At 32.0% G+C, this 18,038-nt stretch overlaps 1 protein-coding gene across 7 annotated transcripts in view; it reads left to right on the forward strand.

Moving 5' to 3' along the window:
* The window catches only part of EXOC2 (exocyst complex component 2), a 219,817-nt gene that overhangs the window by 60,833 nt on the left and 140,946 nt on the right, over nucleotides 1-18,038 (forward strand). For all 7 annotated transcript variants that reach the window (XM_074270394.1, XM_074270421.1, XM_074270446.1 and 4 more), the window contains exon 8: nucleotides 11,982-12,062. In XM_074270394.1, the coding sequence (XP_074126495.1) occupies nucleotides 11,982-12,062 (81 nt within the window). The remainder of the gene's footprint in view (nucleotides 1-11,981; nucleotides 12,063-18,038) is intronic.

Genomic DNA, 18,038 nt, shown 5'->3' on the forward strand with positions numbered 1-18,038 from the left:
CATATATATATATATATATATATGCACATATATGTGCATTTTATATATATATGTATGTGGGTGAAAATAAATACTCATTTAGGGGATTAATTCTCACTTCTAAAATGGATCTCTATTTTAAACAGTTTTGCACAGTGGCCAAAGACATTCACAAAAATGAAATTTTAAAGAGTTTGACCATATTTTTCCCAAATTGTTTAGCAAGTTCTGTTTCCATTGTCTTTGATGATTAATTCATTGTTTCAATAGGGTGGTAAACAGAAATTAAACTGCTAAAGGTTAAGGAGTGAAGTGAGTAGGAAATGGAGTCATTGGATATAAACTGCTCTTTTGATAAATTTGACATTTCAAGGGAAAAGATAGATGGAATAATAAATTCAGAAGTGGAAGGAACTTTGGAAGTCATCAAGTCCAAAATCTCTCATCCTGTCTATTTTACAATTAGCTAAAGGACTTTGGAGTAGTAAGGAAGAGTTGTTTTTGTTTATGTGTGTTTATTTATTTTATGTTTTAGGATGAGAAGATCTTTAGTTTCTTCAAGGTATGTAGGCACATACATATACACACACACACATACACATTCTCTGTCATCAGAATTGCTTTTATCCAGGGCCTCTAAAGTTTTTATCTTCATGCTTTCTTCCATGATTCTCTTCTGCACTTCTGGGTCACATGAACAGTGAGATGGAGGATAAGACATTTTTTCTCTGAATTCTATGACCTCTCAAACTTCTCAAAAGTAGAAATTATACACCAGTGATAAAGCAACTTCATATATTTACATGGTCTAGGAAACCTAAATCCAAAAGAAGGTTAAAGAAACAAAAAACTACTGGACCTGAGCTCATTATGCATCATTCCTCCACTCCTAGCTTAGTGACGTTGAGGCTACACTAGCAGATCAGAGGATAGGACATAGGTTTACCACAATTCCCATGTCTACACCTGGTCTCCCCTCTCCTTTTCCAGAGCCATGGAGACTTTGGTACAAGCTGTGGAATTTGCTTCATCTAAACAGCCAGCTTGGCCATAGTCCTTCAGGAGAAAAACCTACCAAGGGCTGCAACCCAGAAACAACAGCATTGCAAAGCTTTGAAGTGTCAGGAAAAATTGTCTCTGAACTTCCTGTGTGGGCTGGATACCTGAGGAACAGAGGTGATGGGACAAGTCACTAGGACAGAAAACTGAATGTGGGAGACTGCACACTTCAAGTCCGAGGGAAACAGCATAGCATCCAACATAGACTAGTTCTGATCATCCAAATGTTAGTTGGGTCAGAGGCCTAGGCTGGTGAACCATGAAATGTCCAGGATAGAAATAAGATCCATGAGGAAACCACAATGAAAGAGGAGGGAGGTCAGAAAGTGAGTGATAAGGAAAATAAAGTGGGGGGAACAAGGGGAAGAGAGATAAATTACCAAAGATTTCAGGAATAAGAAAATTCAAAGACCTTGATTGTAAACAGGAAAAATAGTAACACACAAGGAAACAAGGGTTAAAAATATAGTATTAAATATTGCAAAATGAAGGAAAATGATCCCACATTTTATGATACAGGACCTTGTAGAATTTGAGAACATGGAACTATGACCCACTGTTGTTTAAAAGAGAAATATGAATTATGAGAACAGAATGCATGTCCCAAACAGCAAAAATGACAAGCAGAATAGAAAAACTGGAATCTACAATAGTACGCCTCACCAAAGAAACAAAAGACAAAAATATATTGGGAATGCCATTACACAGAAGTAAACAGTGGAAAAGAGAAGCAAAAAGCATTAAAATATGCCAACTATGCAGGTAGAATATGCTGAGTTCCTGGGCAAGATGTATAGAGACAACCTAAGGATCATAAGTTTTTCAAAAGAAAACAACAGGACATAATGCAGGAAAAAATACAGAGAATTATGCAGAACTTCTTGATATAGAAAAGGAAATTCCAATTGAAAGAATTCACAGATTGTCTCCACAAAACAAAACAAAACACAAAAAATCCAAGGCTACAAACTCCAAGACACAGAGTGATTTAATTGAACAGCTCAGTTAAGAAACAAGTTCTGCAAACCATCACAAGAAATACAAAGGAAAGGGCATTCAAATAATACAAGACTATACCCATTAGAAAACAAAAGAGAATGGAATAGTGTTTTCTGATGAGCAAGTGAAGGTCAGAGATGCAAGATAAGATTACCAATCTAGCAAATCCATGAAGGGCAAAAGATGGACATTGAATAATAAAGAAGATATGTGGCTGCTTCTTCAGGACCTTTTCAAAAACTTGTTTTTGCTCATACTACTTTACTGAATGTTATGCTGGGAAACATTCATAATGGTATGAGCTTGACAGGTAGAGAGAAAGTGAGGAATATAAAGGCAAACTTTATCTACTTTGACAATTTTGCCTAAGGTGGTTCCATTTATCTTTTAATTGTGAACAAAAAAACCCCCAAAACACTATGGGCAAAGGTGTTTTTATTTTATGAATGCATGTCATATGGAACATTTAATACTTTTGTAGTTTGCCTTCATTTTTTTTTTTTTTTTTTTTTTTTGGTAATTTTTCAAATAGTAAAGAAAAGAATGACTGAATGAAGAATTCTTCACAAAAATAAAAGTTGAATTTTATTGTTGCTTCTATAACATCCAAAATATATCATATTTTCTGTCTGGGATGGAAGAAAAATGCAGTTATTGATATATTTCTTTGTTCTTTATAAGAACTGACACATTTGTCTTTTACAGAAGTTAGTTTTTAAACTTTATAATCTTCTCTTTAAGTTACAAAGTTGCTTTTTTTTTTTTTTTCCAGAGAACTTTTGTTAAATTCATTCTAGAATGTAACTTTTTCTTTGTAGTGAAACATTTCCCACTCAGGGAAAAAGCAAATATTGTATAAGTGCAGTACCTTATAGATGATTAGAAATGAGTCTGTTGTAATCATCTGAGAATATAACTAGATTTTATAGCTGTTATATTCTGATGCCTTATTCAATTTCTGTTAGATTTTAAAAGCTTTACACAACTTAACTCTTTTTCTGGATAAATATTGTTTATTTTTTTCTTTAAGGCCTGTTGTAACTATCCATAACTAAACTCGTGTTGATAATTTTTTTTTTTAAGTTCTATCAACAGATTTGGCTCCTTGAGCCAAATTGAATATAAAAATGATGAGCTGTTGAAAGAAGTATAGGCAGGGCTTTAGAGACTTCCAATACAACCAAATGAATAGGAAGAGCACTGAGGGGAAAAGAAGGTGCTTAATGCTAAGGCAAATAAAATACACAGTCAGCAGTTTAAAGTTATAATAATAGAGAAACTAAATGAACCCCAAGAGCATTGAGGTGAAGCCTGATACTTTTTTGAATTTCTTCAAGGATGTGCCTTATTCATCCACAGCGAGGTGAATAGAATTTAATCTCTTTGGGCCAAAACAAAAGTCTTTTGCTTTCTTTTACTTAATACCAAATGACTGGGGAGAAAGCACATAGAACTAGAATAAACTTTCCATTTCTTTAACTATAGAAATTATATACATTTATAATTAGAAATAAACACCTCATTTTTCAGAGTACTTTCCATTGAATTAATAACTTTGTAATGAATTCTTATCAAAAAAATAATTTTTATGGATGCTTTAAGACTTCATATGCTTCTTTTTCCTTATCCTGTTTTTGGGATGGAGCCACTAATTCCAAATAAAGGAATAATTACGGAATCATAGAATCTTCAAACAGGAATGAATTTTATAATTCATAGAGGTCAACCTCTCCATTTATAGAAAAAGAAATAGGCCTAGAAAAGTGAAATGACTAACCAAAACCAAAGAGATAGTTAAGGGCAGTCAACAGAGAAGAATAACTTACTTGTGTCTTAAATTCAACAAATATTACTTAAGTGCCTTCTAAATTCATTGTTAAAGAGCCAAAGATGAAACAATGCAGTCCCAGCCTTCACAGGTCTGAGTAGTATTCATCATAAGTCAGATACACAAATAACTGCAATGAAATTATAAAGGCCTCATTATGGCATGTTATGTAGTATAATACTGTATTATCTTTTTCAATGAACTATTTGTCTAACCATGTAAGTTATATTTTTGAATCCATTTGTAACACTTTTACTTTTATCCCTATCTTAATAGATTTATCTTATTTAATCCAGTCAGGTGTTTTAGATTTCTTTTTTGTTCCCCATTGTGAGCATGCACATTCCCTCAGCATGCTTTATATTCCTTAAACAGGGGCTGTTTTGCTTTTTATCTTGTATCCTTTCTGTCAAGTATGGTGCCATGCATATAGTAAAAACTTAATAAATTTTTGATTGATTGACTTATCTTTCTTGCTTTGTCATCATTCATTTGATAAGTATATATCATCTGTGTTTTCTTCTAAGTCATTGATAAATGTCTTAAATAGAACAGAATCAAGAGTATATTACAAAATGCTTGGTATGTAGTAAGTGCCTAATAATTGCTTCTTAATGGACTGACTTAATTTTAAGTCTCCATTTCAATGTAGAATAAATTGCTTAAAATACATTGTAAATCAATTATACTCACCAGATGAGGGTTACAGCTTTCCACAGCTTCACCTTTTAAAAAGAATTTTTATGAATTTCTTTCATAATTAATTATACTACCAAATGTAAGTATTGTCCAAACTTAATATTTTAAAATAATTTTTCACATACTAAAAAAAAGAAGATTCATGCTCATTTAACTATTTATTGTTTTTTGGTTTTGTTTTTTGGTATTATGCAATTTAGAAAGTAAAAATTGATGAAACAAAGCAAGTGAGCAGATAGTTATTTGGTTTAATGTCCTGGAAAATAAGATTGCTTTATCAGATTCCTGTATAAGATCCCTTTATGCCTGACTGACAGTTTGAGTGTTACAGTTAATGTGAAGATGGTTGAGGAGAAGTTTGCTTTGCCAGTGGAAGTAGATTGTAAATTGAGCTGAAGGGGACCTAGGTTCACCTCAGTGTGACCTCTTGATCAGTGACAGGTCTTGTTAGTATCAGTAAATTTGGCTGTATTACTTCTCATACTATACCAAAGTCTACTTAGAAAATAGCATCTGAAACAGACCTGCTACTTATATTATTATAGAGATGTAATGTATTATTTCTATCAATAAACACATATAGCACATCATCAAAAGAGGATTTTTTACATATGCTGAGTGTTCTTTTCTAAGTAAGAATTTAAAACAAAACCTTGTAGCATTTATACACATAATAATAGGGAATTCTGCATTTCTGCTATTTTTTAGTTATTCATGTCCTGTATTTGATTATATTCATTGATAAATGTGATGAGTTATTAAAGTAGTTTGAAATTAATAGGCATATTTTCTGTGGTGATGCTATCGTTTCATTTCCAATTTTCTTAAAGTCACTTTCAATCTTTAATCAACCGTTGATTGTTTGCCTGTTATGTTATTTTCTTTTTTCTTTCTTTGTATTGGTATCATCCTATTAAAATTCTGTTTTGAATTCATAGCACATATGTAGGTTGTATTCATAAAAGTCTAGAATAATGCTTTTCCTAAAGGCACCAAATGATTTTAGAGATGTCTGATAAAGAAATAGTTCAGAGCCCTAGGCTGTTTTGTGATAGGGAGTGGTGAAAGGAAAAGGAGGACAATTTTGAAAAGCTTTTGTTCTTAGCTTAAGTTTCTTTAGGGTTCATTTAATATGGTTCTAGCCAGTACAGCTACATATAATAATAACCTTCCTTTGATAAACCCTGTTTGCCTTATTCAAAGTATACTTATTACAAGTTTAATCTCCTTGTGTCTGCAATGTATTTTGTTATTAAAGTAACTTAATTCCTAAACATTGTTACCTTTACTAGGCCCATATGTATTTAAATTTTAAAGAATCTCCATGAACACTATAACATTTTGTTACAGCAGATATAACAACGTTTGAGTGAATGATTTTATAACAGAAGGCATATTACTCATTCAACAAATATCAACTATGTGCCAGATATTGTGCTAGGCACTTGGGATGTAAAGACAAGAAACAGTCCTTAATCCCAAGTACAAAGTTAGTTTTGATCATTGATGAGTGATTTGATAGATATTTAGATCTAAAAATCTATTTATAGATTGTACAATCTATATTAATCTGTACATATATAGTCTATATATTGTTTATAGATTATACTATATAAAGACAATCAATTCCTTTAAATTCTTCAAGAGAAAGAGTTAGCTTAATTCAGTTAGTTCAGTTGTGTCTGACTTTGACTCCAAAGATACTGCAGTGGTTTACCATTTCCTTCTGTAGTTTATTTTACAAATGAGAAAATTGAGACAAACAGGGTTAAATGACGTGCCCATGATCATACATACAGTTAGTGAATGTCTGAGGCCAGATTTGACCTCAAGAAGGGTCTTCCTAACTCCAGGCATGGCACTCTATCCACTTGGCCACCTAGTGGCTATGAATGATGTTACTCTTTAAACCTAGTTAACATTAAAGATCCTCATTGAATAGGATAGAATTGAATTTGTAATACTTAAATATGGCGGACCAAGAAAAAACACTCTTTCTACAACCTTTGTTTGCTGTTAACTTTGTTTCCTAAAGGACTCCTAAAAAAGATTGAAAACCACTTTTGAGAGCACTTTTGCTTCTTTTCAGTTAAATTACATGATTCAGGAAATTAAACCAATCCATTTTTCTGATGACCTCTGAGAGATAAAGTGACTTACTTATGGTCCTAAAATTAGTTATTAGGATTTCAGAGCTCTAATTACTTAGTAATTTAAATGATTTGTGAATTCTTTATCTAAGTCCTTACTACACAGAAGCAGATTGCACCTATTTAATATTTAGTTGTATGTGGCTTGGACTACTGAGATCCAAAAAATCTTTTACCTTTTGGGTAATCTGGTGTTGTTGAGTCTCTCCTTATTTAGTGAGAGTTGGTCCTTTGACAAGACACCTTATTAAAATCCTGAATAGCAGATTAAGACTATATACTGCTAAAACTTGTTAAAAACTATTTTGTATTTTTTTCCTAACTATAAGCCTAAATAAGAATTTGAGTAGTGAAAGACTTTTATTTAGCCAGCTATAGAATTTTAAAGAGCATTGTCCAAAGACAGTAATTTTGGATCCATGGAGCCAGTGAACAACGCATGCTTTTCCATTCTTACTTTTAATAATTGACTCTAATTTGCTATTCTTCTCATAGTTAAAAATATAGATTCAAGTTTTTCCTCCATATAATTTTCAAAATAGAAAAAAGTTTCCTTTCAAAACTGATATGGAAATATTATTGCTAATATTTGCTTGTCTTTCATCTTGAAAATTATTGAGCCTCTGAAAATCCCTTTCTAATTTTTTTTTTTTGAGAAATAAAAATTATAGCAGCTATATTTGTATAGTGACATCACTATACAAATATAAAAACATCAATTTGGGAATAATGACAGATGCTAAATCATCCTTTTTTCTTTCTCTGTATAATCTAAAGCCAGTTACAGAAAGGTTAATGACTTGTTCCTTAACTCTAGTAGTATCAGAGTGATTTGAACCTAATTTTTCAGAAAAAGTCCAGAATTTCTTATATTGGTCTGTGTATCCTATATATTGTGATATAATCATAGATTGCATATACCCCATGAATTCATACTATATTATGATTGTGATCAGGGAGATAAATTGGAGGAGGATTAATTTTAATAAGAAAAGGATTAAAAAGAGAGAAAGAAAGGGAATACTTCCCTTATCTTTGTCACCTTATCTTGAATTTCAGGTTGTGTTTATTTTGATATATTACTTAAAATTGATGATAGGTACTATTGGGAGATTTTTAGGTTACTTGATTACTATTTTCTTAAAATCTTCGTGCTGTATTTTGTATTGCCTTCACAAATCTATACTGGACTATATTAAATATATATGTGTATGTGTTTGCATGTATGTGTGAATAGATGTGTATATTGTTTGTGTGCACATAAGCACATAAGCATATATGTTTATGTATATTTCATGAGGATTCTGACAAGATTTAGTTCAGCTTAGCAGACATGATAAATGTTTATTGAATTGAATAAAAATAATTCCTGCATTTAGTAGGAATATTCTTAAAAGTAAAGATATTAGTATTTGGGGGCAGATGATAGGTCTGTACCTGAGATTTCATTGGTGAAAGCAGGTTCTAATAAGGTTATATTGATGAGGTTTGGGTTTTAGGAGAATGTGTTAGGGAACTAAATGATGAGGTCTAGATTTAGGGAACCAAAATGAGATAGGATTCCTGGTGGTCAGGGAGTTAAATGATAAGGTCTAGTGGCAGGTTCAGGGTACAAAATGGAGAGGTTTGGCTCTCCTACAGTCCCTTGGGATTCAGCACAAGGGTAGGGAGTTGTGGGGAACTCCCTTCTGGCGGCACAGAGATTCTCTGTAAAGGAATTTACAACCCCAAAAAGGCTGGACTGAAAAAGAGGTTTATTATTGGCATTGGGAAGTAAGCCTTTACTATGCAAGAACAGAAAGGCTAAATTTCTCAGTTGAGGAGTTCTGGCAGAGAAGTGAAATTTAGAGAAATCCTGACAGGCATAAAGTCTCATTAAGAAAATAGGTGAGAATTCCAAACAAATGTTGAGAGTATAAAGTATTTGGGAATCCATCTACCAAAGAATAGTCAGGAATTATATGAGAAAAATTACAAAACACTTGCCACAAAAATAAAGTCAGATTTAAATAATTGGAAAGACATTCAGTGCTCTTGGATAGGCCGAGCGAATATAATAAAGATGACAATACTCCCCAAAATAATCTATTTATTTAATGATATACTAATCAGACTCCCAAGAAACTATTTTAATGACCTAGAAAAAATAACAACAAAATTCATATGGAAGAATAAAAGGTCGAGAATTGCAAGGGAACTAATGAAAAAAAAGTCAGAGGAAGGTGGTCTAAGTGTACCTGATCTAAAGCTATATTATATAGCAGCAGTCACCAAAACCATTTGGTACTGGCTAAGAAATAGAACGGTAGATCAGTGGAACAGATTAGATACAAAGGACAAAAAAGGGTACATCTATAGCAATCTAATCTTTGACAAACCCAAAGATACCAACATTAGGGACAAAAATTCATTATTCGGAAGAAACTGTTGGGAAAACTGGAAATTAGTATGGCAGAAATTAGATATGGACCCACACTTAACACCACATACCAAGATAAGATCAAAATGGGTCCATAATTTAGGCATAAAGAATGAGATCATAAATAGATTAGAGGAACAGGGAATAGTCTACCTCTCAGACCTGTGGAGGAGGAAGGAATTTATGACCAGAGGAGAACTAGAGATCATTATTGATCACAAAATAGAAGATTTTGATTACATCAAACTAAAAAGTTTCTGTACAAACAATACTAATGCAAACAAGATTAGAAGGGAAGTAACAAATTGGGAAAATATTTTTAAAAGCAAAGGTTCTGACAAAGGTCTCATTTCCAAAATATATAGAGAACCGACCCTGATTTATAGGAAACCAAACCATTCTCCAATTGATAAATGGTCAAGGGATATGAACAGACAGTTCTCAGATGATGAAATTGAAACTATTTCCACTCATATGAAAGTGTTCCAAATCACTACTGATCAGAGAAATGCAAATTAAGACAACTCTGAGGTATCATTACATACCTGTCAGATTGGCTAAGATGACAGGAACAAATAACGATGAATGTTGGAGGGGCTGTGGGAAAACTGGGACACTGATACATTGTTGGTGGAGTTGTGAAAGAATCCAGCCATTCTGGAGAGCAATTTGGAACTATGCCCAAAAAGTTATCAAATTGTGTATACCCTTTGACCCAGCATTGCTGTTATTGGGATTATATCCCAAAGAAATAGTAAAGAGTGGAAAGAGACCTGTATGTGCCAAAATGTTTGTGGCAGCTCTTTTTGTTGTAGCTAGAAACTGGAAGTTGAATGGATGTCCATCAATTGGAGAATGGTTGGGTAAATTGTGGTATATGAAGATTATGGAATATTATTGCTCTGTAAGAAATGACCAGCAGGAGGAATACAGAGAGGCTTGGAGAGACTTAAATCAACTGTTGCTGAGTGAAATGAGCAGAACCAGAAGATCACTATACACTTCAACAACAATGCTGTATGAGGATGTATTCTGATGGAAGTGGAAATCTTCAACATAAAGAAGATCCAACTCACTTCCAGTTGATCAATGATGGACAGAAACAACTATACCCAGAGAAGGAACACTGGGAAGTGAATGTAAATTGTTAGCACTACTGTCTATCTACCCAGGTTACTTATACCTTCGGAAGCTAATAATTAATGTGCAACAAGAAAATGGTATTTATACACATATATTGTATCTAGGTTATATAGTAACACATGTAAAATGTATGGGATTACCTGCCATCGGGGGGAGGGAGTGGAGGGAGGGAGGGGATAATTTGGAAAAATGAATAAAAAAAAAAAAAAAGAACACCTGAGTTCAAATCCCATCTATTCTGGAGAAGTCTCCTATATTTTCCTTATCTATATATTGGGTATAACAATAACACCTTACTTCACAAGGTTATTATCATGTATATTACATAATATAATATATATGTAAGTATATGTAATATAAACAATATATCATGTTATGTAATATATAATCATTAAACACTTAACAAACTAAAAATACTATATAAATATTAGTTATTGATAACAAAAAAAAAAAAAAGAAAATAGGTGAGAATAAAGAGAGAGTAGCACCAGAAGAGACATAGCATTGCATAGCCTAGCATGGCATGGCATAGCATGGCAGGACCTCTCTACAAAGAAATGAATTTTTAATTGCCATTTTTATAAGGAAGTCTTTGGCATTCCAAGCCTGCTCCATGGGGGCTGGGCTAGTAGGTGGAGTTCCAAGTTGGCTCTTTTTATCTACTAGCTGGATTTCAGCTTGAGCTGGAATTAGAATTGAATGAGTCTTTTTAATTCAATAGAGTTTATATCTCCAACTCCTAACTCAACCAGCCCCACCTAGACATCAGAATGATGCTACTTGTCCTCAGGTAGGGTCCCCATAATGGCAGGATTCAAGGAGAATTTGTCCTTCAAGGAGTTTTAGAGAGTTTCAGGGTTCCTTCTTCAATATTTTCTACCAAAGGAGATCAATTGTCTATAATTAATAGTCTTAGAAGGGTACAGAGACCTACCCAGATTTCCAAGCCTGTTTTTTTTTCTTTTTCTTTTTTTTTTTTCTTTTATATTACGGCAGTATGTATGTTGTGCCATATTTTATCCCATCCTATCTTAGTGGATATAAAGTGGGCCTTGAAACTAGGATAACCTGGGTTCAAGTCCTACCTTTGGCACCTGTTGTCCTATTGGCTGTTGAGCCACTGCAAGCCATTTAGTTTCTTTGTGCTGTCTCTAAGGCTCCAGGTTGCAGAGAAGATATTCACCTGCTATGATAAAGAAAGTTTCCTCATCTGGGAATCTCCTAACTAAAGTTAGGAAATCACTAGTCTAGCTGCTATCCCTATCCTATCCCAAATGTATTTCCTCTTTTATTGAGGTTGGTACTATTTCTATTTTGCATTTGGGAAGACTGAGGAGTTACAAGGTGACTTTCAAATAGTCATCTGCCAACATGTAGTTTATAGTTACAGAGTCCAAAGTGCCAAACTGTCATAATTTCTACAGGTCTTTACTTTTTTAAAGTCAATTGTTTTTATGGCTCAACCTTAGAGAGTAAATGATTAAAATGTGTATACCATGTGTTATTTTAGGAGAGCTAAACTGTGAATAATTTTGGCTGTATCTGGCTGCTTACTTTGCAAACTATTGCCTGTTTGTGTTATTCCTGTCTAGTAGGGAAAATAATATGACCATTTAAAAAAAAAAGTTGTTTAAAGATGTCATTTTGATGTAATGTGTTCTCACCCATTAAAATGGTCTGCATTTTAACTTGACATTTATTCTAGCTATCCATCAAAAACTGGAAGCAGATGGAACTGAAAAAGTAGAAGGATCTATGACGCAAAAACTGGAGAATGTTCTGAACAGTAAGTGTTATTCTTTTACCAGAAGCTATCTATGGACTTGTCAACAAACTTCAATCTATTTCTTTGACTTTGCTTCACTAGCAAACATTAAGTTGTATTTTGGTATTTATTTCAGCATAGTATTGATGTAATGAAGAAAAAGATTTAAAATACCTCTAAAATGGATATTTATGTTTTGACATCATTTTCATGATGGGTCATAGTTTGAAAAAAATAAAAGTTAACATTTTTCAAAAGAGTAAAAAGTGTCATGAAAGAAGTTAATTTTGGTTTTTTGATTCAATGAAAAGCTATTCAGGTGTCCTTTTTCCCCCTCAAAATTTTCATCTTTTATATCACTACATTCAGTACAAGAACTTATACATAAATCATGCATCATAAGCACTCTTCAGATTCAGCTGCTAGCTGAAATAAGGTACCCCAAATTTCCATTCTCGGTCTTAATACTTCTCACACATTTTTTTTTTTTTTTTTTTTTTTTTTTTTTGCTCTCTCATGCTCTTAAGTTCTCAAACTAATATACCCAGTTAAATACAGAGACAAACCTTAGGTACCTTTGTAAATTAGGTAAAACTTTTAGTCTTTCTACTTCCTGTCATTCATTATTAGGTGTTAAACTACTCTGAGGGAAACCTATTCTACAAAGTTAATTCCTATTAAGATATTTTTATCTTAATATGTTATTCCCCTGAACTATTTGTATTTTTTATTAAAAAAAAAAAGACATTATGAATCTCTATTAATAATGTCTTTTTTTAAAATAAAAAATACAAATGAATAAGTGAATTCAGGTATTATCTACATAATATTATGTCACATATCCATTTGGGCTTTTAGATATCCATTTTTTTAATATATTAATGAAATTTTCCTATTGGCTCAGAAGTTCTTGCCTCTTGAATTTGAAGTCTGGATTTCCTGCTTTTTGAGGCTTATATCTTGGTGATTATTTATTTCCCTTTTTTCCCCTCTCAATTGTTAGCCTTGGATTTTCAGCTCTTTCATTATCTTTTCCTTGATAACTTCTAGAGAGGATATACACTAATAATAATGATAATATTGTTGAACGTTTCAAACTCTGCTGTTCCACCTTCTTTCTATGCCTTCCATCTGCTCTCTATATAATTTCTATATACATAGTTATTGCTTTACAAATTAGAATATTAGTTTCTTGAAAGCAGAGACTATTTTTGTGTGCTTTTATGTCTAAGACAGTTACTAGCACATAGCAAGGACATATTAAATGCTTATTCACTGACCTCAGGATCTGCTTATTTAATTGGAACACTTTTTGAGTTTCAGTTTTTAATTTTTGTACTTAACTAAAATTAGTAAGATTTTATATATATATATATATTTTTTTTTTCCTCAACAATTTAGCTATTACAATTCAATTATGTCATATATTATGTGGTTAAAAAGATTCTCCATGAAAATTATTAAAGCTATTTCTATATTAATTTATTGACTAGTTAATTTTCTAAATTAAATTTATTAAAATTGTTTCTATGTTAAAGATATGTTTTATTTTCCATTATATTACAATAATTTTACTTACCTTCTCCCTTTGGATTCATGCATATAAAACATACATATATCATGCTTATGATAGACAATATTAAGTAAAAACAGTCAATGTGTACAATTCTGATCAAGTAGTCTTTCTGCTGTGGGCATATATAGATGGGAGTGAGGGAAAGTATTTCATTATCTGTTTTCCTGGATGGCACTTACATTAGTTTTTCAGTTACTAGAGTTTAAGTTTTAATGATCTTTTCATTGTTTTTATTCTCTACCTTGTTTTCTTGGTTTCTACTTATTTTGCTCTATATCTTTCCAAATTTTTTACAATTCTTCATATATGTCATTTTTATTCTTCAGTAATATTTCAGTAATTCATATACTGTTTTTTCCAGCTATTTCTTATTCTGTTTTTCAGTCCTTCACTACAATAAATAATGCTATTATGAAATTCTGACAAAAAATTTTTTTTTTTTTTTTTTTTTTTTTTTGGAGACACATGTGCATGATGTGTATGCGTATAACTTTTGAAGAGTTTTTTTTTGGTTATCATTTAGAGTTTTTTTACTTCCTTGGTGTACACAGTGGAATCATGGGTAAATAGATATATAGTTTAGTCACTTTTCTTGCTTAATTTCAAACTCCTGGAATAGTTAAATTGTTTCATATTACCCTTTTCCCATGTAATAGTGTCTTTCTTCCCACAATCTATCCAATCTACCTAATATTGAATGCTCTTGTTTTTTGCTTTTTTTTTTTTAATCATCTTTGCAAGTTTGCTATGATAAAGTCTCTGAAAGATGCAGTATTGTCCCTGTAGCTACATTTTTTTCTCCAAAATCTTTGCCACTGGTTAATATTATTTGTATAAAAAGAGGAGAAGGGCGTATTTAAAAGAGGCGACAAGTTTAACAACAACAAAAAAATAAAACTTGCCATTATAGAAACAGCATGACTTCTTAAGAATTGAGGCAAGACAGTTGGGAATTTGTTTTTAAAAGCCACAGCAAAAAACCCAAAATAAAACATTTCCCCTTTTCAAATTCTACCTGTCAGACTTACTCATGATCAATACAGGAAATGATAAATTTGGGTTGATTAGTATAGTTAATAGCTAAGATACTGTAATGTTAAAATAAAGTTTGTTTCAACCAGTAAGAAAGTCACCCTGGGCATGTGAAGACTCCACCAGCACTAGAATGCAAGCTTTGTTAGGAATTATCAAACTATAAAAGTTTTTGTATGGACCAGTAGTGGATTGTCTTGTTATCCAGAGCAATAATTTAATATTAAAGTTCAGAAAAGCTCATCATCAGCTTGTTGGCAGAATGCAAAAGTCATTGAGAAGATTGAGTTCTATCTAATATAGGACGATTAAATATTAAAATATTTCTGTTCACCTTTTTTCATTTTGAAATTTGACGTGAAATCCTTTGACCTAGATTCATTTATAGTAAAAGAAATTCCTTTAGATATATCTATGGACAGTTTGTACTGACTTTTACTTTAGTTAAGAATCAATTCTATTTTGCTTTTGGCAGGATTAAATTATCAAAACAAAAAATATAAAAAATCATCAAACATATCGCTATCAAAGTTTTTAAAACTAGAGAAATGGAGACCAAACACAGAGAACTCAGGAGATTAGAATTCATAAAAATGCTTCATCTTTCATTAGTCTTTATATGAGTGCTTATTTTGTGACTGTGAATTGCAATACAAATTATATCTACAAATTACTAAAATTTATTTAACATGAATAACTTTATTTTTATTTCCTAAAATAATGATGGGAAGTCCAGCTCATTAGATTCATAGTTTATCAATTGAGTATTCAAGGTTTTATATGTATTAAAATAAAATTATTTTAGAAGATTTTTACTTAAACTTTTCTACTCTGTCTAAGGATTGAATTATTCCATCTTGCTTTTATAAAAGCCAGGGGTGAAACTTTTTATTTTATTTTCTTTGCAAAAGTAGTTTTTATTTTCCCTTTATACTCTCACCTTGGCTGAGTGTGCACCATTATTTTTTTAATTTGTTAAAAGAAACTGAATTAAGTAAATTACTTTTTAGGCAGTTCTTTGATCTGGATAATTAATATTACTATGCTTTTGTCTATGTCATTATTATTTTTTAATAATAGTTTTTATTTACTAGATATTTGCATGAGTAATTTTACAACATTGATAATTGCCAAACCTTTTGTTCCAATTTTTCCCTTCCTTCCCCCCCGCCCCCCCACTTTGTGATCAGTAATGATCTCTAGTTCTTCTTTGGACATGAATTCATTCCTCTTCCACTGGTCTGAGAGGTAAACTATCTTATGTTCCTCTAATTTATTTATAATCTCATTCTTTATTCCTAGGTCATGAACCCATTTTGACCTGATTTTGGTATACGGTGTTAAGTGTGGATCAATGCCTAGTTTCTGCCATATTAATTTGCAATTCTCCCAGTATGTCATTATTGTTGTTGTCTTTATTTACTTTGTCTAAATCAGAGAGCCATTTTATCAATTTTGTCTTTGTTATTCCATAATAAGGAGAAATCCCAAGAGTTTCTTCCCCTCCTGCATATAATCATTTTAAATATCTATTTCAAATTTTAAAGTTCACAATTAGAGTGTAAAATTTATAATTAGCATCATGGGTATTTTAGATCTTAGAGGGAAATATAAAGCATGTGCTTATGAGTAATCTTAAAATAATTTTTGATGCTAAAATTTTATAACTCTTACTATAAGCGAAGTACCATGCTTTACAATTATTATATCCTTTGATTTTTCACAAGAATTCTGTGAGATAAGTACTGTTATTCTCATTTTACAGATGAGGAAATTGAGGCAAACATAAGTTAAATGAGTAGGGTCACACATCTAGTTAGTATCTTAGGCTGCATTTAAACTTGCATTTTTCTGACTCTAGGCATGATGCTTTATCCACTGTGCCAGCTAGCTGTTTCTAGACAGGTAATATGCCAGCCTATTAGATGGCCACATTTCCTTTTGTCCTGGACTAGAAAGTGCCTTGTGGAACTTTATAGCTCAATCAAGAGCTATTCAAATAACTATTATAGTAATAGTATTTATGTACTACTTAAAGTTTGCATGTCACTTTATAAATATTATCCCATTTTAAAGTCAAAATAATACAAGAAGAAAGGTGCTATTATCCATTTTACATATAAGGAAAACAAGACTGAGGAAAGTTAAACGACTTGCCTAGGGTCATACAGCTAGTCGAATCTCGAAACCCAATTGAAATGAGACTTTCCTGATGCTTAGTCCAGTGCTTTATCTACTTAATGAACCACCTAGCTGTTTTAGCCACTACTGTATGATGATTCCTGAATCCTTAGCTTATAGTTTCATTATGAGGGAAACAAAAGGATCTGGAATCCTTTACAAAGGTAATAATCTAAAATAAGCAGACATTAGATACGTTGAATTGCAAAATTTCCTTTGATCTCAGGGGTTGCATTGAGCAAAATTGATCATATCAGCCACTTTATCCTCAACTCTCTCTGGGATGGGAGAGTTAGTATGACTAATGTATTAATATAACTAGTACAATTGCATCATTTATCTTATTAGCTTTAGCTGTTCATGATATAGATATCACCCTCAACTTAATAGGCTTTAGGTATGGCTTCACAGAGATGTATATCTCTGATCTCAAGTTTACTAGATTTGAAATGACCCATTGCCAAAAAGTTATCCAGTAGGTAATTTTTTTTTTTTTAGAACCTCATGAAAATTATAAATGTAGTTGAAGGAATGAAGTTTAGTTTGACTTCTTTGAAACTCATTCTCCTTTAGGTAAAATATTGTGCATATGCTAAATTATTATACTTTGAGCACAGTGTAAGAGATAAAAGAATATGATTTCAGAACAGCACAGTACTTATTTTTAGTGAACCTACTATAGTATAACAGGAAGAAAAAAGCTTTAATGCCATATGACTTGGTTTTCCTGAAAGGTAGGACTTCTGGACGTGTAATATTATTAATGAATAACATACAGCAAATGTAGCTAATCACTTCAGATACTCAGTGCACCAAGGCTATTAAAGTCTGTCTATCAGATTAAACCATATAGAGTCACACCTACGTGGATTAGGACAGCTGCAATGCTGGAATTACTTTATTGTAGTTAATAGTTCTTGAGATCATTTTGCGCCTGGTAATTTTATAGTTACTGTCAGAGTTAACTGGAATTATGAGAATTATAGGGTAAAAATAAAAGATCTCATTGACTAATAGAGAGGATTTGTTAGTATTACAAGGCTAGTTTAGTCTCAGACACCAGAACAATATGAAATAGTTGTCTGGTGCACTCATATCATAAGTAGATAGTAAAAGGTCTAGCTACACACATCTTTATTTTCCTCATTCTTTTTTATGTCTTCTTAGTCCACTGCTTTTTCCAGTTCTGTTAGCAATCTCTATGTAAT

Source organism: Sminthopsis crassicaudata, chromosome 1 (genome assembly GCF_048593235.1).
Source record: "Sminthopsis crassicaudata isolate SCR6 chromosome 1, ASM4859323v1, whole genome shotgun sequence".
NCBI classification, from domain to species: Eukaryota; Metazoa; Chordata; class Mammalia; order Dasyuromorphia; family Dasyuridae; genus Sminthopsis; species Sminthopsis crassicaudata.